The following is a 27,431-nucleotide window of genomic DNA, read 5'->3' as shown; positions in this document are numbered from 1 at the left end:
GCTTAGGAACTGGAGTTTGAGTAATGTCAATATCTTTGTGGGTTCTGTAGCAAGTTTATTACATTGTAGCAGGCAACTGTAGGCCTGAATTGTTTTTATAAATTTTGATTTGTTTAATTTTCTTCAGGAAGCCTCTAATAGCCACTGTGGAGAAACAACTTCTAGGAGAACATTTACCAGCCATTCTTCAGAAAGGTAACTTAGATTTTTAACTTGATTGCTGATATAAACTCTTAGGGTATAGTGCTCCAGTAAATATGAATCAGATTTAATTGATGAGTCTCTTTTTGGAATTTGGTGATAGGTTAGTTGAAACTTGCATTATGCAAGTTACTTTAATTCTTGAAGAAGTTTTGGATTTTTCAATACTTGGTGCTTTGCCCTATCTAGACCGAAGCAAAATTATTTGTAACACCCTGCAGGTTTAAACAGCCTTCTGGATGAAAATAGAATACAAGATCTTTCTCTTCTCTACCAACTTTTTAGTCGGGTTCGAGGTGGGGTGCAGGTTCTATTGCAACATTGGATTGAGTATATAAAGGTATGTTAGTCATTTATTTTAATATTTTGTTTATTTCAAATTGATGAAAAAAAATTAGCTGTAAGAGTCTGTGAATAAATTATACAGTGATAAATTAACAAAGATACCTTCTTTTCTCCCATTTTGTGGTTGAGTAAATTTTCCAAGATGATTAACTTTTTACCATTTGTAACCGTATCATTGAAATTTGTTTTATTTTAACCAACTTATTTGGTATTTTTGTTTTACCTTTCCTCCCATTTTTGTTTTGGTCCAAGTGCATTTTTCAATTTGTTGCACATTCCTGAGGTTTCGTGCAGATTTTAATTTGTGATTGGTATCATATTAGTTTTAGCAATGTAAACTTGCAATGGAATAGGGAAAAGTCTCAGTTATCTTTTTTTTCCCAGACACCTGAATTCATAGCTTCATTGGGACAAGATCATTAGCCTAAGATCTGGGTTATTCTATTAAAAGAAACATTGTTTCTGCATCCACATTGGCAAGACCTCTAGGGTTTTGTTTTGCTCATTGGAGTACATATTATTCTGGAAACATATCTGAGCCCTTTTTGTCACAGGTCTCTTAAATAAAAATTATTGTACTTCAGAAAAGATTGACTCTTGATTTTAAGGAGAGGAACTTTCTTTTACAAGAAGTGTTTAACCTGAGTGAAGTACTATGGCTGTTAATGCCCAAAAAAATGTTCACGCGATAGGAAGCACCCGTGTTGAGAAGCATTTCTTGTTGTGGCTCTACAGTATGTCCCGTGATTGAGAAGATTTCATTGGTTTGTTGAAACTTAGAAATGTTTTTGAAGTTTAAATGTGGGAAAACAAAACATGCCAGTTGTTGAGATTCAGTAATAAAAATCATAAATTTTAAGGTTGTTGCCAAAGGAGGATTTCTTTGTCAAGGTGTTTGCTAGACTTTCACTAACATCATAATGTATGAATCAGTTGGTCTTGGTTGAAAGCAGTTGGTGTATTGGTAATTTAGTAGCTACTAGAAATTGCGCTGGTTATGTCCTTAAAAGCATCATAAAGTTGGGGTTCCATTTATTGAATGCCATTCTGATTTCTTCGGTTCGTTGTAATGCATGGACTTCTGCTCAGCTGTGCGTTGTACTTGTTTGTGATGAATAGGGATGCTGGTCGGAGAAATGAAGAAAGAACAGAGTTACGTGTCCCAAGTTCCAAAATACCTTTTGTATCATGGCCCATATTAGAAAGGTGTTTACATTGACAAAATTCTTGAGGATATGTGCTGCTTCTTTAAAGAACAGGGTTTCCCTCCCTCTTCTATTGATGCCTCCCTCACCCTCCTCAATTTCCTGTACATCTGTGCTCTTCCCAACTTCCTGCCACTGTAATAGAGATATAGTTCCTCTTGTCCTTGCCTACTACCCCATCAGTCTCCACATCCAACAGATTATCACAGCAACTTCCACCATCACCAAAGCAATCTTACCACGAAACATCTTTACTTACACCTCAACCACCCCCATCAGATTGCTCCTCCTCCAGCCCATGGTCTTTCCCACCCACCTGGCTTCACCTATCACCTTCCAGCTGGTTGTTTTTATTCTGGCATCTTTCCCCTTCCTTCTCAGTCCTGAAGAAGGGTCTCAGCCCGAAATGTCGACTGTTGATGATTCATTTCCATAGATGCTGCCTGACCTGAGTTCCTCCAACATTTTGTGTGTGTTGCCCTTGAGGATATAGAACTTAAGATTTGTAATATTGGCACAGGTTGTGGAAACAGCCCTTTCAAAATGCAATTGAAGTTGTGCTCCATGTTTAAATTATTATGGTTGAAGTCGAGATTTTTTTTGATGTGAAATTATGAGGTCATTTTCGTATTTTCAATTAATGTTTGTATGTTTCAGAATTTAATTTTTTTCCCCCTCAGACATTTGGTAGTACTATAGTAATTAATCCTGAAAAAGATAAAACGATGGTTCAAGAATTACTTGATTTCAAGGACAAAGTGGATCATGTAGTAGATGTCTGCTTCCTGAAGAATGAAAAATTTGTCAATGCAATGAAAGAAGCCTTTGAAACTTTCATTAACAAACGACCAAACAAACCAGCTGAACTAATAGGTATGTTGATCTATAAAGAATAATAGTCCCTGACCAATTATTTCCATAATAAGCAAAAATTAAAGCATTACACCAACTTGATATCCCAATAGCTTTTGAATTTATTTATTTATTTTATTGATTTAAAGGTGGAGTAGGTCTTTCCCGTCCAATAAGCTGTGCCGCCCAGTAGCCCACCTACTTAACCCTAGCCTAATCACAGGACCATTCATAATGACTAATTAATCTAATTGGTACATCTTTGGACTTTTGGAGGAAAGCTGAGCACCTGGAGGAAACCCATGCGGTCACTGAGAGAACGTACAAACAGATGGCGCCAGAATTGAACTCTAAACTCACCTCCAGCTGTAATAGTGTCATGCTAACCTCTGTGCTACCATGGCAGCCTGAGAGAAATTTTACTTTACAGGGTATAGAATTCCTGTCAGACTGAACCAAGCCATATCAAACATTGTATAAATCTTGCCCCAGAAATTACATGTAATAAAAAAAAACTGGCGCATCTTTGAAATTCCTTTTCTTTCATGTAATGTCATATTTTCTACTTTTCTATTGAAACAGAAGGAAATCAATCCATTAATTTATTATAGGAGTCAGTATAGTGAAATCCATTGTTCACTTCAGTTTTTTTAAAGGCTGGATGATTCTGTTGTAATGTTATCAAATGTTTCATTTGAATTGAATTATCCTTTTATTTCATGTTCTGACATTTTCAGAACTTTCTCTTAGAGTTTGTGTGACGTGTTCTGAACTTAAAGTACTATTGTGCTTGTAGCTGAGCTGCCTAAGAAGCTTGCTTAAGTGTCCAATAGGGTTGGCAATGTGATGAGTGGATCATTTTAGAGTAATGGGTGGAAATGCTTACCACTGGTTTCATTAGTTCAAAGCAGATTATGGTATTCCTCTGAATGGCATTTATGATGGCTCATAAATGAGCTGTACAGTGGTATATAAAAGTAGCAGTAGTAAATAATGTCCCTGAATGAATGAAATTTTTATGATATTGTCGTGTTGAGCACACTCCCCTAAGTGCAACCTTAAAAGAACTGGCCTCCCAGTAGAAACTTGTAGAGGAGAACTTGTTGGATCTTTTACAAGGTGGCCAGCCTAAAGACATAAAAGGATCGTCAGGTGGGTAACCTGAACCAACCTGTAAATGATGGAAAATTTGACAAAAACTTTTATACCCCAGATTTCACTAAAACTGTTTATGATCTTCCAAGACGTTCAGGAACTTAAAGTCGCAGGTCATTAGCGAGACAAAAACTTGGAACACATTAAACATTTAAGCATGTTCAACAGTTAACCATTTTTAAGCATTGCTGAAACACAGTAATACTGTAAAAGTCTGCCTCATTGAGTGCTTGTCCTCAGTGATTTTCCTCCAATGTGACAGTCTTCAGTTGAATTGTACACCAAACAAATCAAAATACAATCTGTTGCTTAATAATGACTACAGCTATGGGAATCCAAAACTGTAATGACTGAGAAGGTTCACTGTTTTCCTGCCATTACTCTGTACTTATTCAGTGTGGGCAGTGTATTGCCACAAAGAATAATTGAGCCAAATTTTTGAGTGTTAAAGGAAAAGCAGGATAAGTACGTGCGATGAAAAAGAGGAAATTGTAAGCTGGTAGGATAAGATGGTGAGAGAAGATGGGAGCAACAATGCTGCAAAAGCTATTGGGATTTTGCCTCTTGTTTTAGATGAAGTAACAATCTCCCATTTAAAAGAGAATTTAATTTTCAAGAGACAATCAGTGTTCTTCTCTTTTTCAGCAAAATATGTGGATTCAAAGCTTCGAGCTGGGAATAAAGAAGCTACTGATGAAGAGCTTGAGAAGATGCTGGATAAGATTATGATAATATTTAGATTCATTTATGGTGTGTTTATAATTTTTTAATCTCTAATTTATAATTAATCCATGCCTCATCATTAGACCAGTGATTTTTTAAAAAATATATATGTTGTGGTGTGCTGCAGAGCTACTTGCACTTGAAGTTGATGGCGAAGGCTCAGCAACCAGAATTGTAGTTGGATGTCATGGAGTTGCCACATTTATTTATCTTTATTGTATTTATTGAGATAAAGCGTGGAATAGGTATTTCCAGCCCTTCAAATCACGTCATCCAGCAATCTGAGCCTAATCACAGGACAATTTACGTTGCCCAGTTAAGCTACCAACTGGTACATCTTTGGACTGTGGAGGAAACTGGAGCACTTCGGAGGAAACCCACACAGTCACGGGGAAAACATATGGGTTGCCTGTACTGTAATTGATTATCGTCATTGATTTACCATTTTGGAAATATAGGTGTGGAGAATGCAATTGGCCTAGCTTTTGTTGCCTTTTCTTTAGCCTTCTTTCCCCTAAGTCCCCAGCATATCTGAGTTGCTTCCCAATGTTTTATCCCAGCTCCTGTAGAATGAATGGTAAATTGGGTGAAGAATCAAAGGGTGATAGGCTCCTGATCTGGTCCACAGCAATGAATCCATATTATCAGAATCAGGTTTATTGTCACCCGCATGTGACGTGAAATTTGTTAACTTAGTAGCAGCAGTTCAATGCAGTATATTACATAGAAGGAAAAAAATAATAAAGTAAATCTTATTCAGTGTACTTTATATGTATATTGAACAGATTAAAAATCATGCAAAAAACAGAAATACTATATATTTTTTAAAAAGTGAGGTAATGTCCAAGGGTTCAATGTCCATTTAGAAATCGGATGGCAGAGGAGAAGAAGCTGTTCCTAAATCGCTGAGTGTGTGCCTTCAGGCTTCAGTACCTCCTACCTGTTGGTTTAAGTGAGAAAAGGGCTTGACTTGGGTGCTGGAGGTCCTTAATAATAGGCGCTGCCTTTCTGAGACACTGCTCCTTGAAGATGTCCCTGGTACTTTGTAGGCTAGTTCCCAAGAGCTGACTATTTACGACCTTCTGCAACTTCTTCTGGTCTTGTGCAGTAGCCCTCCCCCATACCAGACAGTGATGCAGCCTGTCAGAATGCTCTCCATGCTACATCTATAGAAGTTTTTGAGTGTACTTGTTGACATGCCAAATCTCTTCAAACTCCAAATAAAGTATAGCCGCTATCTTGCCTTCTTTATAACTGCATCAATATGTTGGGACTAGGTTAGATCCTCAGAGATCTTGACACCCAGGAACTTGAAACTGCTCACTCTCTCCATTTCTGATCCCTCTATGAGGATTGGTATGTGTTCCTTTGTCTTACCCTTCCAGAAGTCCACAATCAGTTCTTCTGTCTTACTGACGTTGAGTGCCAGGTTGTTGCTGTGGCACTACTCCACTAGTTGGCAGATCTCATTCCTGTACGCCCTCTCCTCACCACCTGAGACTCCACCAACAATGGTTGTATCGTCAGCAAATTTATAGATGGTATTTAAGCTATGCCTAGCCACACATTCATGGGTATATAGAGAGTAGAGCAGTGGGCTAAGCACACACCCCTGAGGTGCACTAGTGTTGATCGTCAGTCGTCAGCAAGGAGGGGATGTTATCATCAATCTGCACAGATTGTGGTCTTCTGGTTAGGAAATGGAGGGTCCAATTGCAGAGGGAGGTACAGAGGCCCAAGTTCTGCAACTTCTCAATCAGGATTGTGGAAGAAAGAAAATTAATTTGTGCAGCAGATTCAAATTTAGGCTAGTTAGATGGCTTGTTTGAAAATTTGATAATTGCACAACTTAATCGACATTAAAGAAATGTGTGCCCTTAATTTCTAATGATTTCACTTGGCTTTAGCTTAGCAGTGAATTTCTTTTTGTTCATTTTAAAACGGATGAATTTGAAGGCTTTAAGCTAATTTCATTGACTTTTTATTCTGGACGTACAGTCAAAGAACTAAGCTTTAATTCCAATTTGTCTTTTTAAAAAAACAGGAAAAGATGTTTTTGAGGCATTTTACAAGAAGGACTTGGCAAAGAGACTGTTGGTGGGGAAAAGTGCATCAGTTGATGCAGAAAAATCAATGCTGTCCAAATTGAAACATGGTGAGTTTGTCTTTGAAGAAATTGTGTTCGAATGAATGTTTCAGTTCCAAAAGACATTTTTAAAAATTGCTTTGCTTATTCCCATTCTATTGGTAACTCATTATTTTTGTACTTTAACTTTGAAATTCAGACTTCTGAAATTTACAGCAGCAAGAATCTCTTAGTAAATGAATGTAAATGACTACAAATAAGGAAGTCCATTTTGTTTCAGAATTCTAGCAATATGGATAAATCTTTGCTTTTAATATACTTTTAAATTGTCCTCACTTTTTTAGTTAGTTGCCCACATTTATTAATATCTTACTGAAGCCAAATCTGCTTGCTTTAAAAGGATAAGACCATAGGCATAGCAGCTGTGTCAGGCCATTCAACCCATTGATTTTCTTTGCCATTCCATCATAGGTAACTTGTTATCCATCTCAATCCCAATCACCTGCCTTCTCCCCGGTAACCTTTTGATACTCTGACTAACAAAGAACCTATCAACCTTTGTTTCAAGTATCCTTAATGATTTGGTCTCCACAGCCATCTGTGGCAATGAATTCTCCAAAACTCTCAATACTCCAAGTGCAGTCTGACCAATGCCTTATAATGCCTCAACATTACTTCCTTGCTCTCGTATTCTAGTCCTGTCAATGACTGCGAACATTTGCCTTCCTTACCACCAGTTCAACCTGCAAGTTGACCCGTAGAGAATCCTACACAAGAATTCTCAAGCCCCTTTGCACCTCTGATTTATGCATTTATTCCTAACAAAGTGCAAGACTATACACTTCCCTACACTATATTCTGTTTGCCACTCCTGTGCCCAATCTAAGTCCTGCAAACATCCTCCTCTGCTACACTCTTTCCCTCCAACTATCTTCATATTGTTCACAAACCTGTCCACAAAACCATGAATTCTGTTATCAAAATTGGTGACATATGATGAGGAAAGAAAAGTGGTTCAAAACACTGACCACTGGTCACCAACAACCAACCAGAAAAGGCCCCTTTATTCCCATTCCTTGCCTCCTGCCAGTCAGCCAGTCTGTATCCATGCAAGTATCTTACCAGTAATACCATGGGCTCTTAATGTTGTGAAATGTCCTCATTTGCAACACCTTGTCAAAGGCCTGAAAATCCTAATGAACAATATACACTGCCTTGCCTTTGCCTATCTTACCCATTACTTCCTCAAAGAATTCCAATAGATTTGTCAGGCAGGGTTTCCCCTTAAGGAAACCATGCTGACTTTGGTCTATTTGTATAAGATATACAAATTAATTCTATTAAGTTATTTGTGTTGCTGTTTGGATCATTAAGCACATTTTTAATGGCCTATTCAAACATTAACGTGCATCCTTTTTTTTTTACTCACCTGTAGCATTTGCCAGAGAACTCAGGAGAGCATGTCAAAACATTTTCAACAATAGAAATCATTTCACTTAAAAAGATTAAAATGATGAGGGAGTAAGAGTGTTCAATAGAACTTTGAGTGCACATAAAGATGAGCAATAAGTGCTAATGAGATCATGCCCAAGTTATTTCTTGGGTTAGATGTTAAGGGGGAATAGTTTCCCAATTTTTAAAATTATAACTATAATATGTGAATTTTCCATTAATTTTAGCAATTGACCCATAATGTTTAATTTTTCTAAACTCATGCAACACTATACATGAAATTAAATGTGCAACCTATAAATTTGGGCTCAAGTATAATTTCCCAAATTTTGCTTTGTATGTGAACTTAAGGGAGGGTCAGTGAAGTCCTATTGTGAGCATTAAGACTTGGGCATTTCAGCCCATCTTATCACCTCTTTCATTAGCGATTTTTAACTCATTATCCATCCTAACAGCGAATTGATTTTTATTTTTCCTGCTATTATCTGTTGCACTGCATAATCAATGGCAAAATGGCACTGGTGAACATGTTGCAGACGGTTTATAAGTTCTTCTGAAATGCTCTCACTGCAGTCTCTAGCCTGTAACTTCCCTTTAAGTAACATACTTTCGAACTGTCTTAAAGATCTAGCGATTTCATGATCTTCTGAAGGACTCGGCAGACTTAACTCTCAAGCATGCAGCTACGGCACCTTTAAGCAGACAAAGGTACATCGCTATGGCCATGAGAGAGGAAAGAGGGGAAGAGTCCTAGCTAGACTGAAATGCAGGGGAATGAAACTTCCTTAACCCAACATCTTGTTAGCAAATGTATAGTTGCTCTAAAACAACATTGAGGACTTAGGGACAAGATTGCTGTATCAGAGGGAAATGAGAAGTTGCTGCATTGTGCGTTTCACAGAGATATGGCTCACTCAGAACGTGCTGGAGATGTCGGTAAGACTCAACGGCTTCTTGATGCACATGGTTAATTGGACTGCTGATTCATAGAAGGCAAACAGCGGTGGGATTTGTGCTTCATGATAGGCTCTTTGTGGTGCTTGGACATGGTGGTCTTGTCGCAATCTTGTTCTCCCCAACCTAGAACATTTAATGATGAAGTGCTGACCGTTCTAGTTAACAGGGGACTTCTCCCTGATTCTGACTGCAGCTAACATACCAGCAAAGGCAGATGTTAACCAAGCACTCTCAGTATTTATTTAACAATACAGCACAGAGTAGGTTCTTCCAGCCCTTTGAGCCACACCATCCCAGCAACACCACAGCCCTGATTAACCCTAACCTAATCATAGGACAATTTACAATGACTAACTAGTCTACCTGGTACATCTTTGGACTGTGGGAGTAAAACAGAATACCTGAGGAAAACCCATGCCCCTTTCAAAAGGAGGACATACAGAGACTCCTTTCTGAACAGTGCCGGAATTGAACTCTGCATTCTGGAATGTCCGTGTTTTAATAGTGTCACGCTAACTGCTACTCTACCTTGGCACCTAAATTGAATGCTGCCATGAGCAAACAAGAAACTACCTAGCCCAATGCCTTTCAAATTATTGTCAGGGACTTCAAACAGACATGTTTGTAGAAATCTCTGCCTAATTATCATCAACATGTACCTTGCAGCACGTGGCTAGAGTGTTCACCAATATCTCGTTTCAGCAGTCTGGGGTACCCATCTGCTTCAAGCAGGCTTCAGTTATACTGGTGTTAAGAAGAATGTGTAACCTGCCTTAACAACAATAGCACTTACATACACTGTGATGAAGTGCTTTGAGAGATTTGTGATGAAACATATAAAACTCCTGCCTGAGAAGCGACTTGGATCCACTCCAATTTGCCTACCATCACAACAGGTTTGCAGCAGTTGTCATTTCATTGGCTCTTCATTCAATGCTGGAACATCTGGACAGCAAAGGTGCATACATAAGGATGCTCTTCATTGACTACAGCTCAGCATTCAATGCTGTCATCCCCTCAAAATTAATAAGCTCCAAGATCTTGGCCTCAATACCTCTTTGTGCAGTTGGGTCCTCAATTTCCTCTCTTGCAGATCCCAGTCAATTTGGATTCACAAAAACATCTCTTCCACGGTTTCCATCAGCACAGGTGCACAACAAGGCTGTGTGTTTACCCTGCCCCCCCACTCTACTCACTTTATACCTGTGACTGTAAGGCTAAGTACACATCTAATGCCATTTTTGAGTTTGCCGACAACACCACTGTTGGCTGAATCAAAGGTAGTGATGAATCAGAATATAGGAGGGAGACTGAAAATCTGGCTGAGTGGTGCCTCGATAACAACCTCTTATTCAGTGTCATCAAGGCCAAGGAGCTGATTATTGGCTTTGGGAGGTGGAAACCAGAGGTCCATGAGCCAGTCCTCACTGGGGATCAGAGGTTGAGAGGGTCAGCAACATTGGATTCCTTGAATTAATCATTTCAGAGGATCTGTTCTGGGTCCAACATGTCAAACCATTATGAAGGAAGAACAGCAGCACCTCTACTTCCTTAGAAATTTGCAAAGGTTTGGCATGACATCTAAAACTTTGACCACCACCTATAAAAATGTGGTGGAGACCATATTGATTGGTTGCATCACAGCCTGTTATGGAAAAACTAATGCTTTTGAATAGAAAGTTATACAGTCCAGCGCATCATGGGTAAAACCCTTCCCACCATTGAGCACTTCGACACAGAGTGCTGTTACAGGAAAGCAACATCCATCATCAAGGACCCCCCACCATCTAGGCCATGTTCTTTTCTCACTGCTGCCACCAGGAAGAAGGTACAGGAGCCTCAGAACCCTTACCACCAGGTTCAGGAAGTTATTTTCCCTCAACCATCAAACTTTTAAATCAGAGGAGATAACTTCACCTGCCTCATTGCTGAACTGTTTCCAAAACCTGTAGACTCACCTTGTGTTGCGTATATTATTATTTGTATTTGCAATTTGCTGTGTTTTACATATTGGTTGGTTGTCCATCCTGTTGGCTGCATTCATGTATTGAATCTTCTGTGTTTCTTGGACTTGCTGTGTATGCCTGCAAGAAAATGAATGTCAGGGTTGTATATGGTGACACATATGTACATTGGTAATAAATTAACTTTGAATGTAATCATTGGTCTAGCAAAAGAGATTATTTTCATCATGACTGGCTACTTTTGATTTCAAATTTTATGAAAATATCTGCAGGTGCTGGAAATCAAAGTAATAATGCTGAAGAAACTCAGCCAAGCCCTTTAATCTCTTTTCAATAGATGTTGCCTGGACTGCTGAGTTCCTCCAGCATTTTCTGTGTTCTTGTCTACCGAATCTATGGGTTTTAAATTAACTTTTAATCTTGTAGGCTTTAAAACCTACCTGTTAAGCTCTAAGGTTTGCAGAGGATCATGGTGGGTTGTGCGCTCAAAATTTCTCATCCTTCAATTTAAATGAGGAAAATTATGCCAGGTCATTATGATGCTTTTGATATTTAGCCATTGAAAATGCAAGAATTTTATTTTTCCCTCCACCCTTATAGTGAATAATGGGAAGAAGAAGAATGGCAAACAGAAAATAAAACTTTGACGATATCATAAAAAATGTTTTGAATAAATAAAAGTGGATTCTAATTATTTGGGACAACTACTAAACAATCAAATAGCTGGGATTCCCATCATTTATTTGGGACACTATGCCACTTAATTGAGGCAGGAGACTGTTGCCAAATGTTTTCTAACTAGCATCGGTCGCATGCTGATAGTGTGGCCAATTAGACGCTACACTGTGCTTAGAGCAAAGAGTTTTTAAGTAGCGTCACTTGCGTGTTTCTGTTTGAAAAGCAGTGATTTTTGTTCTCAATAAGTTGAGAGTAAAATACAGTAAGATAATTCAGAATGCTTTGCACACTGCAGTTTCAAGCATTCAGGCTTGGAAGTGCCAGAAACAGACAGGAGTGAAACCAACGAGTCAGGGACTATGAAGAATTTGGAGATATTGACAACCATCTTGAATGTTATAATGAAAATAAAAATTTGATGCAATTGTCAAAAGCACTATTTGAAGGCAGTCGACTATCTGCACGAGGTGTCTACGCTCATTTTGTTAATTTACTATCAACCTGCTGAATATCATCTATAGCACAGCCTTAGCTACCTTTGGGAAGAAGACCTTGAAAGCAAATGACCTATTCGAAGCCAAATCCAGGGAGGTGATCCCTGTCATTGAAGCCAATGTGCTGCCCTAGCCATGTATAAGCATTTGTCAACTGAGATGAACCTACAGATCCTCAGACTGCCTGGTGTTGCACCAATGTGTACTGGATGCAGCTCAGTGAAGATATCCAGTCTATAGCACTGACGGGCAATATCTGGGGTATGTGGGGTGGCATCAAGAAAGCCCTCAGCCTCTTTCAGCAAGATGGCTACCTTCAAGTCCATCTATGGGGAAATAATCACAGACAGGGTCAAACAGATAGGGCGATAGTTGGAACGTTATTCTGACCTTTACTCTAGAGTGAAGACTGTCACCAACCCAGCCCTGGATACCATTGAGTGCCTGTCGACAATGGAAGAACTGGATACAGAGCCAACCTGAGAGGAGCTGAGCAAGGCTCAAGGCAGCTTGGTCTCGGGGAAGGCACCAGGTAATAATGGGATTTCCACAGACCTGATCAAGCACTGCATAACTACCCTGCTGCACCCGCTACATGAAGTGAGTGCTGGCAGGAAGGAGCTGTACCACAGGAATTGATGGAAACCAAAATCATTACTCTACAAAAAGTTGAGAGAAGCGACTCACAGGTACAAGGGCATCTCCCTATTGAATGTTGGCAAAGTCATTGCATGAGTCGTGTTGGTCTGCCTACAGAAGTTGGCTGAACGTATCTACCCGAAGTCGCAGAGTGGCTTCCATGCTGGAAGGTCAGATGTGGACATGATTTTCTCTCTACCAACTCCAGGAGAAGTGCAGAGATGAAAAGAAGCCCCTTGGCATTGCATTTATTAATCTCACCAAGGCATTTGACTTGATCAGTAGAAACAGGCTATTTCAGATCCCCACCAAGGTAAGCTGCCTGCCAAGACTACAGAACATGATTAAATCCTTCCACAACAACATGGAGGGGACTGTGCAGCACCCTCTTCGTAACCCTTTGATATAAACAGTGGCATTAAGCAAGGCTGTGTTCTCACTTCAACGCTCTTTGGCATCTTCTTTGCCCTTCCCCTAAGGCACATATTTGGTACTGCAACAGAGAGGATATACCTCGACATCAGATCAGGTGGCAGTGTTTTTAACCTCACCTGCCCAAGAGCCAAAACCAAAGTATGCAAGGCTGTGATCAGGGATGAACTGTTTGCTGGTGTTGCAAAACCACATGCGGCAGCACCTCCAGAGCTTGACGAATCACTTTTCCCAGACCTGCAAGAAACTTGGTCTATCAGCCTGAAATTGACAAACTACTTTGGACAAGTCGTGAAGGTACCACCAGTCATTACCACAGATAACTACAAACTGGATGTTGTTCATCAGTTAACATGCCTGGGGTTCATCATCATTGGCAACTTCTTGGATTCAAAAATTGACGAGCACATTGGAAAGGCTTCTCTTCTCTGACAGGAGTCTCGGAAAACTACAGTTTCTCAAAAAAAAATGTCAGTGTTCATCTCCTGTGTCACCAGCACACAGCTGTACAACAAGATCTGGACAACATGCGCTAAGCAGGACAGAAGCCTCAACAACTTTCATTTAAGGGGCCTTTGTCACACATTGAGTATCTTGTGGAGAGAGGGAGTATCTGATGCTGAGGTTCTCTCTCGTGCTGACCTCCCACTGGCTGGGCCATGTCTGCTGCATGCAGGATGGCTGTGTCCCAAAAGGCATCCTCCACAATGAGCTGGCTTCAGGCGAGAGAATTGCTGGCTACCTGCAATTGTGCTACAAGGGTATCTGCAAGTGGGACATGAATTCACTGGAGATCAGTGCTGAGTCTGGGGAGGATCTTGCAGCCAACCACTCCCCAGATGCAGAAGTGCCCTGAAACAACAAATCGAGGAAACTTCTACTTTTTGGAATGACAAATGGGCCCATAGAAAGGAACACTGGTTCTCCTGCAGAGCTGAGGCCATGTATAGATGCAGTCTTTGCAGCAGAGACTGCCACTCTTGCATTGGTCTCATCAACCACAGTCAGCACTGTGCCAACAATGTAGATAGCTAGGACACAACATCTATTGTCGACCTCCAACAAAGGAGAGCCACACACTGTCAATCAAAATGATACATCAACATACACTGATGAATTCTTCCTCAATAATTAAGTAAATAATGTTATTTAAATGATGGTTTGTCTTTGTACCTCTTTAATTATTTCCTTGAAACTTGCGCTAATTGGACAGCTGCTTAATTGGGCCAAAATGTACTGGTCTTAGTGTGTCCCAATTAACCAGAGTCTGCTGTATTTGATGTGTAATCATTTCCGAGAGTTACGAGTCAACTCCTTTGACCTTCAGCTGGATGGTGTTGGTTAGATTTTTACATGTAGCACTTAATGTCTCTAAAAGGATTGTCCCATTTCTCTCAGCTGCAGAATAGACTCTGAGGAAAGGTGAGCATTTGAGCTGACAGTGTCAGCTTTCTTGAGATCCTTCACTGCTTTGTCATCAAATGGTGTAATAGGTACCAAAAATGTTTCTCTATAGTTGGCGTACAAATTTATTTGATTGAATGGAAATTCTGCCATTGATCAGTTAGGTCATGAAATGTTTCAAATTCCAGTTAGAGGAATAGTGGGCTCTTTATTAGGTACTGTAGATACCTAATAAAAGGCCTGCTAATTGTATGTTTGTGCCCACAGAACTGCTCACTGAATGTTTTTTTTTTATTTGCGCCATTTTCTATTAACTCTAGAGGCTGTAATGTATTAAAATCCCAGTAGATCGGCAGTTTCTGAGATACTCAGACCATCCCGTCTGACACCAACATTCATTCCACAGTCAAAATTACTTGGATCACATTTCGTCCCCATTCTGATGTTTGTTCTGAGCAAATGAACCTCTTGATCATGTATGCATTGAGTTGATACCAAATGATTTGACTGACTAGATATTTATATTAATAACAAGTCACTGTGTACGTTGTATGTTTCCTCTCATGAATAACACAACTGGCTGAATTTAACTAAGTATTTCACCAATGTTGGGTGACCTAATATCAAACAATTTTCCTCCGTTTCACCCATTTTCATCTAGGATTATTCTAATCAATTATCTCAGATAAAGAAATAACACTCTTAAATCTTAGAAATGATCACACATCCTTTCTTTCTTTTTCAATCTTTTTATTAATTTCAAAATATAGAAACAGAACATAGCAATAATACAGATAATATGAGATGTATTGTTACATTTAAAAAAAGAGTAATTGCAAAACCAAATAGTGGAAATTACCAAAACTCCCATACATGTAGAATTGATCACGGATAACATAAAGCAAAAAAAAAAGGAAAAAGACAAAAAAAAGAGAAAAAAAACCCATCCCAAAAGAAAAAAAAACTAAACTAAAAGACTTGGGCAAAACTAACAACTTAAAAATGGAAAAGAAGAAAACCTCAGCGTCGACGCCTCCACTCCCCTCCAACAACAGTACAGAGAAATAAAACCAGTTTGGAAATGATCAAATTACATCAAATGAAAATGCTGAATAAATGGCCTCCAAATTTTTTCAAACTTAATAGAAGGGTCATAAACTGCACTTCTAATTTTCTCCAAATTCAGACACACCATAGTTTGTGAAAACCAATGAAATACTGTAGGAGGGTTGATCTCTTTCCAATTCAACAAGATGGACCTTCTAGCTATTAAAGTAAGAAATGCAATCATCCTTTGTGATGAAGAGGTTAAATTATTTGAGTCTATCATTGGTAATCCAAAGATAGCAGTAATTGGATGAGGTTGTAAGTCTAGATTTAGGACCGTTGAAATAATATCAAAAATACCTTTCCAATATTTCTCCAATAAGGGACATGACCAAAACATGTGAGTTAAAGAAGCAATCTCAGACTGGCATCTGTCACATATTGGATTAATATAAGAGTAATAACGAGATAGTTTATCTTTGGACATATGAGCCCTATGGACTACTTTAAACTGTATCAACCTATGCTTAGCACATACAGAGGATGAATTCACCAACTGAAGAATTTTTTCCCATTTTTCAGTCGGTATATTTATCTCAAGTTCTCTTTCCCAGTCAGCTTTAATTTTATTAGAGGCATCAGGACATAAATTCATAATTATATTATATATAATTGCTATTACACCTTTCTGAGAAAGATTTGAGTCTAAGATTTTTTCCAAAGTGTCCATTGGATATGGGTGTGGAAAATTAGGAGAGACAGTAATTAAAAAGTTTCTAATCTGTAAATATCTAAAAAAGTGAGATCTGGGTAAGTTATATTTATTAGAAAGTTGATCAAAAGAGATAAAACAGTTATCCAAAAATAAATCGCGAAAAGATATTATACCTTTGGTTTTCCAATCAAAGTAAGCTTGATCCATCATGGAAGGTTGAAAAAGAAAATTTGATATAATGGGACTTGCTAGAATGAATTGATTAAACCCAAAAAATCTTCGGAATTGAAACCATATACGTAAAGTATGTTTAACTATTGGGTTATTCATTTGTTTATATGATTTAAAAGAAGTAAAAGGAAGTAAAGTTCCTAAAACCGAACCCAAGGAAAACCCTTGTAATGAATTAGATTCAAGATTTACCCAATGAGGGTTGAAAGATGCGTCCAAATCTTGTAGCCAAAATTTTAAATATCGAATATTAATTGCCCAATAATAGAATCTAAAATTTGGGAGGGCAAGTCCCCCCTCCTTCTTGGATTTCTGTAAATATCTTTTACCTAACCTAGGATTTTTATTCTGCCAAATATATGAGGAAATTTTTGAATCTACGTTATCAAAAAAAGATTTTTGGGATAAGAATTGGAACCGATTAAAATATATACAAAAATTTAGGCAAAATGATCATCTTAATAGCGTTAATCCGACCAATCAAAGACAAAGAGATTGGGGACTATTTGGTAAATAAAAGTTTAATCTGATCAATTAAAGGTAAAAAATTAGCTTTAAATAAATCTTTATATTTTTTGGTAATTGTTATCCCTAAGTATATAAATGAATCAGTAACCAATTTAAATGGTAAATGTCCATAAATAGGTACATGCTTATTTAAAGGGAATAATTCACTCTTACTAAGATTCAATTTGTAACCAGAAAAGTTACTAAATTGAGCTAACAGATCTAAGATAGCAGGAATTGACTTCTCCGGGTTAGAGATATATAACAACAAATCATCTGCATATAATGATAGTTTATGTATTTCATTTCCACGGGTAATACCAACAATATTTGGCGAGTCACGGATAGCAATTGCTAAAGGTTCAAGAGCAATATTAAATAGTAAAGGACTAAGAGGGCAACCTTGCCTAGTACCGCGAAAAAGACGAAAAAAAGGAGATCTATAATTATTTGTACAGACTGAGGCTACCAGGGAGTAATATAACAATTTAATCCAAGATATAAATGTCAAATTAAAATTAAATTTCTCAAGAACATTAAATAATTAGGCCATTCAACTCTGTCAAAGGCTTTCTCAGCATCTAATGAGATAATACATTCCGGGATAGTAAGTGAGGGGGTATAAACAATATTCATTAACCTCCTAATATTAAAAGATGAATAGCGATTTTTGATGAATCCGGTTTGATCCATGGAAATAATTTGAGGTAACACCTTCTCCAGTCTAGTAGCTAGAATTTTTGAAAAAATTTTTGAATCTACATTCAGAAGAGATATTGGTCTATAGGATGCACAATTCGTAGGATCTTTATTCTTTTTAAGAATTAAGGAAATAGAGGCTTCATAAAACGATTGTGGTAATTTACCTAAACTAATTGCTTCCTTAAATATTCTAGACAACTTAGAAGAAAGAATGGAGGAAAAACATTTTAAAAATTCCACTGTAAACCCATCGGGACTGGGTGCTTTACCGGAATTTAATGATGAGATTGCAGTTATTATTTCTTCCTCTGAAATGGAAGTTTCTAATGATAGGCAATCTTCGGGAGATAGTTTCGGAAAACTCAATTTACTTAAAAAATCATGCATGAAATTAGAATCATGAGGAAAATCAGAATGATATAAAGAGGTATAAAATTCTTGAAAGGTTTGGTTTATCCCAACATGATCAACTGTGAAAGTATCATCCTGTTTGGGGATCTTAGTAATTTGACGTTTAACCGAATCAAATTTCAATTGGTTAGCCAGTAGTTTACCCGATTTATCACTATGAATATAAAAATCACTTCTAGTTCTCATTAATTGATTTTCGATCAAGGATGTTAATAATAAGCTATGTTCCAATTGGAGTTCAACTCTGTGTTTGTACAGCTCCTTGCTAGGAGAAATAGCATATTTTTTATCAACTTCTTTAATTTTATCAACCTGTAGAAGTATTTCATTGTTAATACGTCTTTTCAAACCGGCCGAATAGGAAATAATCTGACCACGGATATAAGCTTTAAAGGCGTCCCAAACAGTTCCGTTGGAAACTTCATCCGTAGTATTAGTTGAAAAGAAGAAATCAATCTGCTCCTTTATAAATTTGACAAAGTCCTGATCTTGAAGCAAAATAGGGTTAAATCGCCATTGTCTGGTAGTACAAAAGGTATCCATTAACTTGATGGAAAGTTTCAATGGAGCATGATCTGAAATAGCAATAATGTCATAATTACAATCAACTACATATGGAATCAAACGAGAGTCAATCAGGAAATAATCAATTCGAGAAAAAGAACGGTGAACATGTGAAAAAAAGGAGAATTCCTTATCATTTGGATGTAGAAATCTCCAAATTTCTGAAACCCCAGCATCCAACATAAAAGAGTTGATAATAGTAGCCGACTTATTCGGTAAAGCCGGACTACTTGTGGATCTATCCAACATGGGATTCAAACATAAATTAAAATCACCGCCCATTATCAACATATACTCGTTTAAATTAGGAAGGGAAGTAAGTAAATGTTTAAAGAATTCAGGATAATCCACATTCGGAGCATAAACAACCATAGCGACCTTTTTATTAAAAAGTACCCCCGTAATTAACAGAAATCTGCCATTAGGATCTGAAATGATGTCTTGATGAATGAATGTAATTGAGGGATCAATAAAAATTGAAACGCCTTTAATTTTGGCTTGAGCATTTGAGTGGTATTGTTTTTCCTTTCCAAAACTTAAAGAAGCGTTGACTGTCCTCTTTCCTTACATGAGTCTCTTGAGCAAAGATAATATGAGCATTCAGTCTTTGGAATATTTTGAAAATCTTTTTCCGTTTTATTGGATGGTTTAAACCATTTGTATTCCAAGAGACAAAATTAATAGAATGAGCCATAACTAAAAATTAACCCTTTGGTGAGTAAGGGGTTAACCATAATGTGAGCTCATGAAATCAGAAGAGGAATACATGATTAGAGAGGAACCGGAAACCTCGACACTGGGGACATCTTTGTAGTTCTGAATCAGCTCAATGGAAAAAATTAAAAAAGAAAAAGACCACCCCCTCCCCCAACCCCAAATAGAAACCCGAACTGAGCCAGAGAAGGCTGAAAAAAGCGCTAACTAATACTAACTTTAACCCCATTTCTGCAGGGGGCAACTCCAAAAATATATGTTAGATAAGTGACCTCCCAAAGACTAATATGTGAAAAATAAACAGTATTGTAAATTAGTCTCCATAGTAAAAATTACTAAAATATATAAAATAAAAGAAACCAGTATCAGTGCATATAATTAGTTAATTATAAACGAGTAAATAAAAAAAACGCTTCCAAAATAAGAAAAATGGATTATGGGAAGAAGAAGCATAAGAACATGGCGTCCCGAAAAAAAATAAAAATTATAGAAAAAGAAAGACAAGTCACCATTTTAATTATGCGAAAATCAAAAATAGGAAGCATATAACTACAAATGACCGTCGGATCAGATCATTAGTAATAACAAAAAAGGATAAATTAAAACAAAAGGTTAACTAAGGGAAAGTGATGTTATTCACAGAAGATAAATATTCTATATAAGTTATAGAATAATCACTATAGTAAAGAACAAAGAACAAAAATCTTAAACTTATAAAAAAACCTTCATCGCACAGTAGTAGGAGGTTTATTTTGAAGGAAAACACCAGAGAGAAAAAAAAATTGGTGCTGGAAGCACCCAACACAGATTAAGAGAGGGTATCTGTATCAGATGGGAAATTATCATCCAAAAAGCTCCGAGCGGCAGTTGTAGAGTGGAAAACACGACGATTTCCATCGGGAAGAGAGATTCTGAGTCGTGCAGGATACAGTAGTGCCGGTTTGAGATTTTTTTGATAGCATTCCGACATTAAAGGTTTAAAAGTCAGTTGTTCCTTCATCACTTCAGGACTGTAGTCTTGAACTATCCTGAAGGAATGCTGGTGATACTTGATCATCCCTTGTCGACGAGCGATCTGGAGAAGTTGTTCTTTAACATTAGCATAATGGAAACGAAGAATAACTGGTCTGGGTTTGGAAACAGCCGCTACCAACTTTACCCACGGTATACGATGGGCGCGATCGAGTAATGGAGGATCGTTGGGAAAAACTGAACCGAACGAATCCTTTAAAAGTTTAGCAAAGAATATTACAGGATCTCCAACCTCAACATCCTCGGGTAGGCCAATTAAACGTAAATTTTGTCTTCTCGATCGATTCTCAAGATCAATAACTTTGGATTTAAGTTGTTGGAGCTGTTTAGTAGTCGAAGCTAGATTCTTCTCTAAGATCTCAACTTTTGTATCTGTCTTCTGAGATTTAGTATCCAGATCAGAAATTTTTGCATCGTGTTTTTGAACATCAGCATTCAGGAATTTCAAAGATTCCGTGATTGATTTTAAATCTTCATTAAGGCTTTGACGATGTTGTTCAAATTGAGCAGTTAAACTTTCAGATAATTTTATCCGATGCTGCTCAAACATTTCCTCCAAACACTTCACCATAACTTCGTAAGTTAATTCCGTTGGTTTAGAGTCACCTTTCTTCTTTCCTCTGTTCCCATCAGCGTCTTTCCCATCTTTGGTTTTAGATCTCGTACTCATTTCTTTAAGCTCAAAAGTTGCGATTGACAAAATGAAGTCAATTAATCGATAATTCAGAGAGATAAAGTAAGTCTTCTGGTGTACTTAAAGTTGATTAGATCAAGGAGATCATAGGTTAAAAAGGATAACGGGAATGGAGCGAAGCCAGAGAGATGACCTCACTCCATGAGCGCTCCCTGCAGAATCTCGATCACACATCCAATGCATGTTTATTACTGCTGGTTAATCTGTTACTATTTTTTTTTTGTTTTTAAGAATGTGGAGCTGCGTTCACCAGCAAATTGGAAGGAATGTTCAGAGACATGGAGCTCTCAAAAGATATTATGATCCAGTTTAAACAGGTATTCCATTTTCACTTAGATGGTGCATTTTGTACAAGCATGTGTTTTAACACTTGTGATTGCTAGAAACATACCAGGAGTTTATTTCAAGGTTCTTACTGTATTTTCTCAGTGATTTGGTTTATGATCAATTGCTTTGATCAGGTGTTCTGTATTATTAATGAATCCACATGTCTAGATGGTGTTATACCATAGTACTGTTTTTGTTTGTGTTAGCCTTTCCTGCCTTCACTATATCTATTTCTTGTTTTTTTTTCCCAGTATCACAAATTTCATTTTTTGAAAAATAATAGATTTAAGAGCATAAGACATAGATGCAGAATTAGGCCATTTGGCCCAGTGAGTCTGCTCCACCATTCAATCATAGCTGATCCTTTTGTCCCACTACCCAGCCTTTTCCTTGTAACCTTTGATGCCGTGTCCAGTCAAGAACATGCTGTATCTTAAATATACCCAACAACCTGGCCTCCACAACTCCCTACGGTAACAAATCCACAAATTCACCACCCCTGGCTAAAGAAATTTCTCCACATCCCTGTTTTAAATGGATGCCCTTCTATCCTGAGGCTGCGCCCACTTGGCCTAGACTCCACCACTGTGGGAAACATCCTTTCCACAACTTCTTTGTCTAGGCCTTGCAACATTCGAAAGGTTTCAATGTGATTCCCCCCTCATCCTTCTAAATTCCAGCGAGTGCAGACCCAGACTTATCAAACGTTCCTCATATGATAACCCTTATATTCCCAGAAACATCCTAGTGCACCTCCTCTGAACCCTCTCTAATGCCAGCATATCTTTTCTTAGATGAGGAGCTCACGATACCCAAAGTGAAGTCTGTCCAGTGCCTTATAAAGCCTCAGCATCACATCCCTGCTCTGTATTCTAGACCTCTTGAAATGAATGCTAACATTGCATTTGCCTTCCTCACCACTGACTCTACCTGCAAGCTAACCTTTAGGGTGTTCTGCACAAGGACTTCAAAATTCCTCTACATCTCAGATTTTTGGATATTCTCCCCGTTTAGAAAACAATTTGCACATTTATTTCCACGACCAAAGTGCATGACCATGCATTTTCCTAAATTATATTTCATTTGCTACTCTCTTGCCCGTTCTTCTAATCTGTCTAAATGCTTCTGCAGCCTACCTGTTTCTTCAACATGATTTGTCACTCCACCAATCTTGGTATCATCTGCAAACCTGGCAAAAAAGCCATCTATTCCATCATCTAAGTCACTGATACACAGCATAAAAAGAAGCAGTCCCACCACCACTAGACACTGACAACTAACCAGAAAAGGATCCTTTTATTTCCACTTGCTGCCTCCTACCAATCAGCCAATGCTTTAACCGTACCAGTAACTTCCCTGTAGTGCCATGGGTTCTTAACGTGTTAAGCAGCCTCATGTGTGCCACCTTGTCAAAGGTCTTCTGAAAGTCCAAATATACAACATCCATTGCATCCCCTTTATCTATCCTACATGTAATCTCCTCAAAGAATTTCAACAGTTCGTCAGGCAAGATTTTCCCAGAAGGAAGCCATGCTGAGTTTGTCATATCTTGTCCTGTGTCACCAAGTATTCCATAACCTCATGCTTAACAGTTGAATCCAATATCTTCCCAACCACTGAGGTCGGGCTAACTGGTCTATAATTTCCTTTCTGCTGCCTTCCCCCTTTCTTAAAGAGTGGAGTGACATTTACAGTTTTCCAGTCCTCTGACACCAGGCCAGAGTCCAATGATCATTATTAATGCCTCCACAATATCAACTGCTGCCTCTTTCATAACCCTAGGATGCAGTTCATGTGTTCCGGGTGACTTGTGTCCCCTTAGGTCTTTCAGCTTTTTGAGCACCTCCTCACTTGTAATAGTAAGTGCACTCACTCTTCTTCCCTTGCACCCTTCAACATCTGGCACGCTGCTAGTGTCTTCCACAGTGAAGACTGATGCAAAATACTCATTTAATTCATCTGCCACCTCCTTGGCCCCCATTATTATATCTCCGGTCTCTTTCTAGTAGTCCCATATCTACTCTTGCCTTTCTTTTATTTTTTTTTACATGAGAAAGCTTTTACTATCCACTTTGATATTGTTTGTTAGCTTGCTTTCATATTTCATCTTTTCCCTCTTAATGATTCTTTTAGATCTCTGTTTTCAAAAGCTTCCCAATCTTCAGTCTTTCCGCTAATATTTGCTTTGTTATATGCCCTCGCTTTTGCTTTACATTAGCTTTAACTTCCCTTGTCAGCCATGCTTGTATTATTTTGCCATTTGGGTATTCCTTCGTTTTTGGAATACATCTACCCTGTACCTTCCTCTTTTTCCCCAGAAACTTATGCCATTTCCGCTCTGCTGTCATCCCTACCAGCATCTCCTTCCAATTTACAATGGCCAACTCCTCTCTCATACCGTCGTAATTTCCCTTACTCCACTGAAATACTGCTACATTAGACTTTCTCCCCCAATTTTCAAGTTGAACTCAGTCATATTGTGATCACTGCCTCCTAAGGCTTCTTTTACCCTTAGCTGTCTAATTTCCAGTTCATTACATAACACCCAATCCAGTATAGCTGATCCCCTAGTAGGCTCAACAGCAAGCTGCTCTTGAAAAGCCATCTCATTGGCATTCAACCAGCTCACCCTGCTGGCTGCAGTAATGTCATATCATTTGCCTGCCCCTCCTGATAGTCTGACTGCACGCCATCTTGGCTTTTTTTAAAACCCTCTGCCCTATCCTGAGTTCCTTCACTCTGGTTCCTACCCCCAAGCCAAATTAGCTTAAACCCTCCCCAACAGCTCTAACAAACCTGCCCGTGAGTTTCTTGGTGCCCCTCGGGTTCAGGTGCAACCCATCATATTTGATCAGGTCATACCTCACCTGAAAGAGGTCACAATGATCCAAGAACCTGAAGCCCTGCCCCCACACCTGCTTCTCAGCCACACATTTATTTGCCAAATCATCCCGTTTCTACCATCACTGGCATGTGGCACAGGCAGCAATCCAGAAGTTACGACCCAGGACGTCCTACTTCTCAGCTGTCCACCTAGTTCTCTAAATTCTTTAAAGGGCCTTTTTGCTTTTACTCTTTACAATATGTACCAAGACATCTGGCAGCTCTCCTTCCCTCTCCAAAATGTAGTGGGTGCGATCTGAGACCTCCCTGCCCCTGGCACCTGGGAGGCGATGCAGGTGTCTCATTCACGTTCACAGAATCTTCTGTCTGTTCCCCTGACTATCGAGTCCTATCACTACCTCTCCCCTCTTCTCCTTTTTCTTCTGCACCACAGACCAATGCTTAGTGTCAGTAATCGGTTCTCCGTGGCATTACCCTGGGAGGTCATCCCCTATAACAGTATCCAAAGCGGTACAGTTATTGAGGGGAATGGTCACAGGGGTACTCTGCGCTGTCTGTTCACCTTTCCGTTTCTCCTGGCTGTCACCCAGCTACTCGCCTCCTGCAACTACGAGGTGACTACTTCCCTGTAACTCCGATTGATTTCCTCACTCTCTCGTACAAGCTGAAGGTCGTCCAGCTGCTGCTTCAGATCCCTAACACGGTCTTCAAGGAGCTGCAGCTGGATGTACTTCACCCAGACTTAGTTACCTGGGAGACTCTGGGTCTCCCAGGACTCCAGCACCCAGCACGAAGAGCACACAACAGTTGTTTACTACACTAGGTACAGTAAGAGGGGGAAAAAGGGAAACTTAACAGAAGCTTACCCAGAGCCAACGGTTCTTTTGAGCCAAAGCCTGACACTCCTCTCAACTCTGGCCTTCTCCCAACAATGACCCCTCTGCTTGTCTCTTCTGTACTTTTAAACAAGTGCTGCCAAACTGTGGGAAGCCTTGTTGCTGTGGCCTGCTCCTGCTGCTGATTGGGTCTCTGGAGTTAAAGTGATGTTTATTGCATTAATATCATCAATGTAATTATGTATATGAGAAATTACTAAATAAATGTATGGAACTGAAAATGGTCATGCTGAACTTTAAAAAATTAATAGTTAGGCCTCAGCTGTGCAATTGTGCACAAAATAGGATACCAAGGCCCAGAAATGTTGGAGAAGAGGTGATTCAGGATGAAATTGGATATGAATTTGTTATCAGAGCAAACTTAAGCAAATAGGGATTGTCTGCTTTGATCATAAATTAAGGTAAGAACCATTCAATGCTGATTTTGATATTGATAACTTAAGATGTGGCAATTGAGAGAGCATGGATACAGTATTACAGATGATTTAGGAATCGTGTGTTTGCTTTTGATATGTCAATGTTCAAGTAAGAAATTTAGATCTTGATCTAACTATTGTAAGGATTACTGTTAATCTTTTCTTTATTTTTCCCAGTACATGCAAAATCAGAACATACCTGGGAATCTTGAACTGACTGTAAACATCCTCACAATGGGTTACTGGCCAACATACGTGCCCATGGAAGTTCATTTGCCTCTGGAGGTTCGTGTGTTCTGTTAATTTTGAATAAATTGATCATAGAGTAATATGCTACAGAAACTTTCCCTCCAATTCTCTCAGCCAGTGCCCATTCAAGCACCCATTCACACCAATCCAATGTTATTCTTTCCGCATTCCCATCATATCCCAGTACATCACGGGTAAAGCCCTCCTAACTGTTGAGCACACTTACATGAAATGCTGTCATAGGAAAGCATCATCCATCATCACAGATATCCACCACCCAGGTCATGCTCTGTTCTTACTGCTGCTATCAATTAAAAGCTCCAAGAGCCTCAGGACTCACACCACCAGGTTCAAGAACAGTTACTACTCTTCAACTGTCAGGCTCTTGAATAAAAGGGGATAACTACACTCAATTGCCCCATCATTGAAATGTTCCTACAACCAATGATCTTACTGTAAGGACTTGTTATCTCATCTCATGTTCTCTTTATTTATTTATATTTGTATTTGCACAGTTTATCGTCTTCTGTACGCTGGTTAATCTGTCAGTGATCCTGTTATAGTTACTACTCTGTAGATTTGCTGATAGTGCCCGCAGAAAAAGGAATCTCAGACATGTATATGGTGACATATTTACTTTGAACTTTGAACCTCTTAATTACATAGTACATAAATAGGAGCAGGAGTAGGCCATCCGGCCCATCAAACCTGCCCCGCCATTCAGTAAGATCATGGCTGATCTGTCCATAAATTCAGCTCCATCTACCTGCCTTTTCCCCGTAACCCTTAATTCCCCTACTATGTAAAAATCTATCTAACTGTACCTTAAATATATTTAGTGAAGAAGCCTCAACTGCTTCCCTGGGCAGAAAATTCCACAGATTCGCTACTCTCTGGGAAAAACAGTTTCTCCTCATCTCCATCCTAAATCCTTCTCTCCTGAATCTTGAGGCAATGTCCCCTAGTTCTAGTCTCACCTACCAATGGAAACAACTTTTCTACTACCTCATCTATCCCTTTCAAAATTTTGTATGTTTCTATAAGATCCCCTCTCATTCTTCTAAATTCCAGCGAGTATAGTCCCAGGTGAGTCAATCTCTCCTTGTAGGTTAACCCCTTCATCTCTGGAATCAACTTGGTGAACCTCCTCTGCACTGCCTCAAAGCCAGTATATCATTCCTCAAGTAAGGAGACCAGAACTGCACACAGTACTCCAGGTGCTGCCTCACCAGTACCCTGCATAGTTGCAGCATGACCTCTCTGCTCTTGAATTCAATCCCTCTAGCAATGAAGGCCAACATTCCGTTTGCCTTCTTAATAACCTGTTGTACCTACAAACCAACTTTTTGTGATTCATGAACAAGCACTCCCAAGTCTGTCTGCACAGCAGCATGCTGTTTCACTGTTTAAATAATAATCTGCTCTTCTCTTATTCCTTTCAAAGTGGATGATCTCACATTTACCAGCGTTGTATTCCATCTGCCAGACCTTGGCC

General features: G+C 38.8%; 1 protein-coding gene across 2 annotated transcripts in view; it reads left to right on the top strand.

Annotated features, from left to right (window-relative positions):
* Nucleotides 1-27,431, top strand: part of cul4b (cullin 4B) — a 71,736-nt gene that overhangs the window by 26,987 nt on the left and 17,318 nt on the right. Inside the window, exons 9-15 of one of the 2 annotated variants that reach the window (XM_072270792.1) lie at nt 128-195; nt 423-541; nt 2,432-2,624; nt 4,404-4,508; nt 6,526-6,636; nt 21,436-21,521; nt 25,865-25,972. In XM_072270792.1, the coding sequence (XP_072126893.1) occupies nt 128-195; nt 423-541; nt 2,432-2,624; nt 4,404-4,508; nt 6,526-6,636; nt 21,436-21,521; nt 25,865-25,972 (790 nt within the window). Of the gene's footprint in view, nt 1-127; nt 196-422; nt 542-2,431; nt 2,625-4,403; nt 4,509-6,525; nt 6,637-8,644; nt 11,224-21,435; nt 21,522-25,864; nt 25,973-27,431 lie in introns of those variants that run through there. The other variant, XM_072270793.1, reaches the window with a different exon arrangement.

The sequence above is a fragment of the Mobula birostris genome, chromosome 10 (assembly GCF_030028105.1).
Source record: "Mobula birostris isolate sMobBir1 chromosome 10, sMobBir1.hap1, whole genome shotgun sequence".
Classification (NCBI taxonomy): Eukaryota; Metazoa; Chordata; class Chondrichthyes; order Myliobatiformes; family Myliobatidae; genus Mobula; species Mobula birostris.
This window is presented reverse-complemented; position numbering and strand designations above follow the sequence as displayed.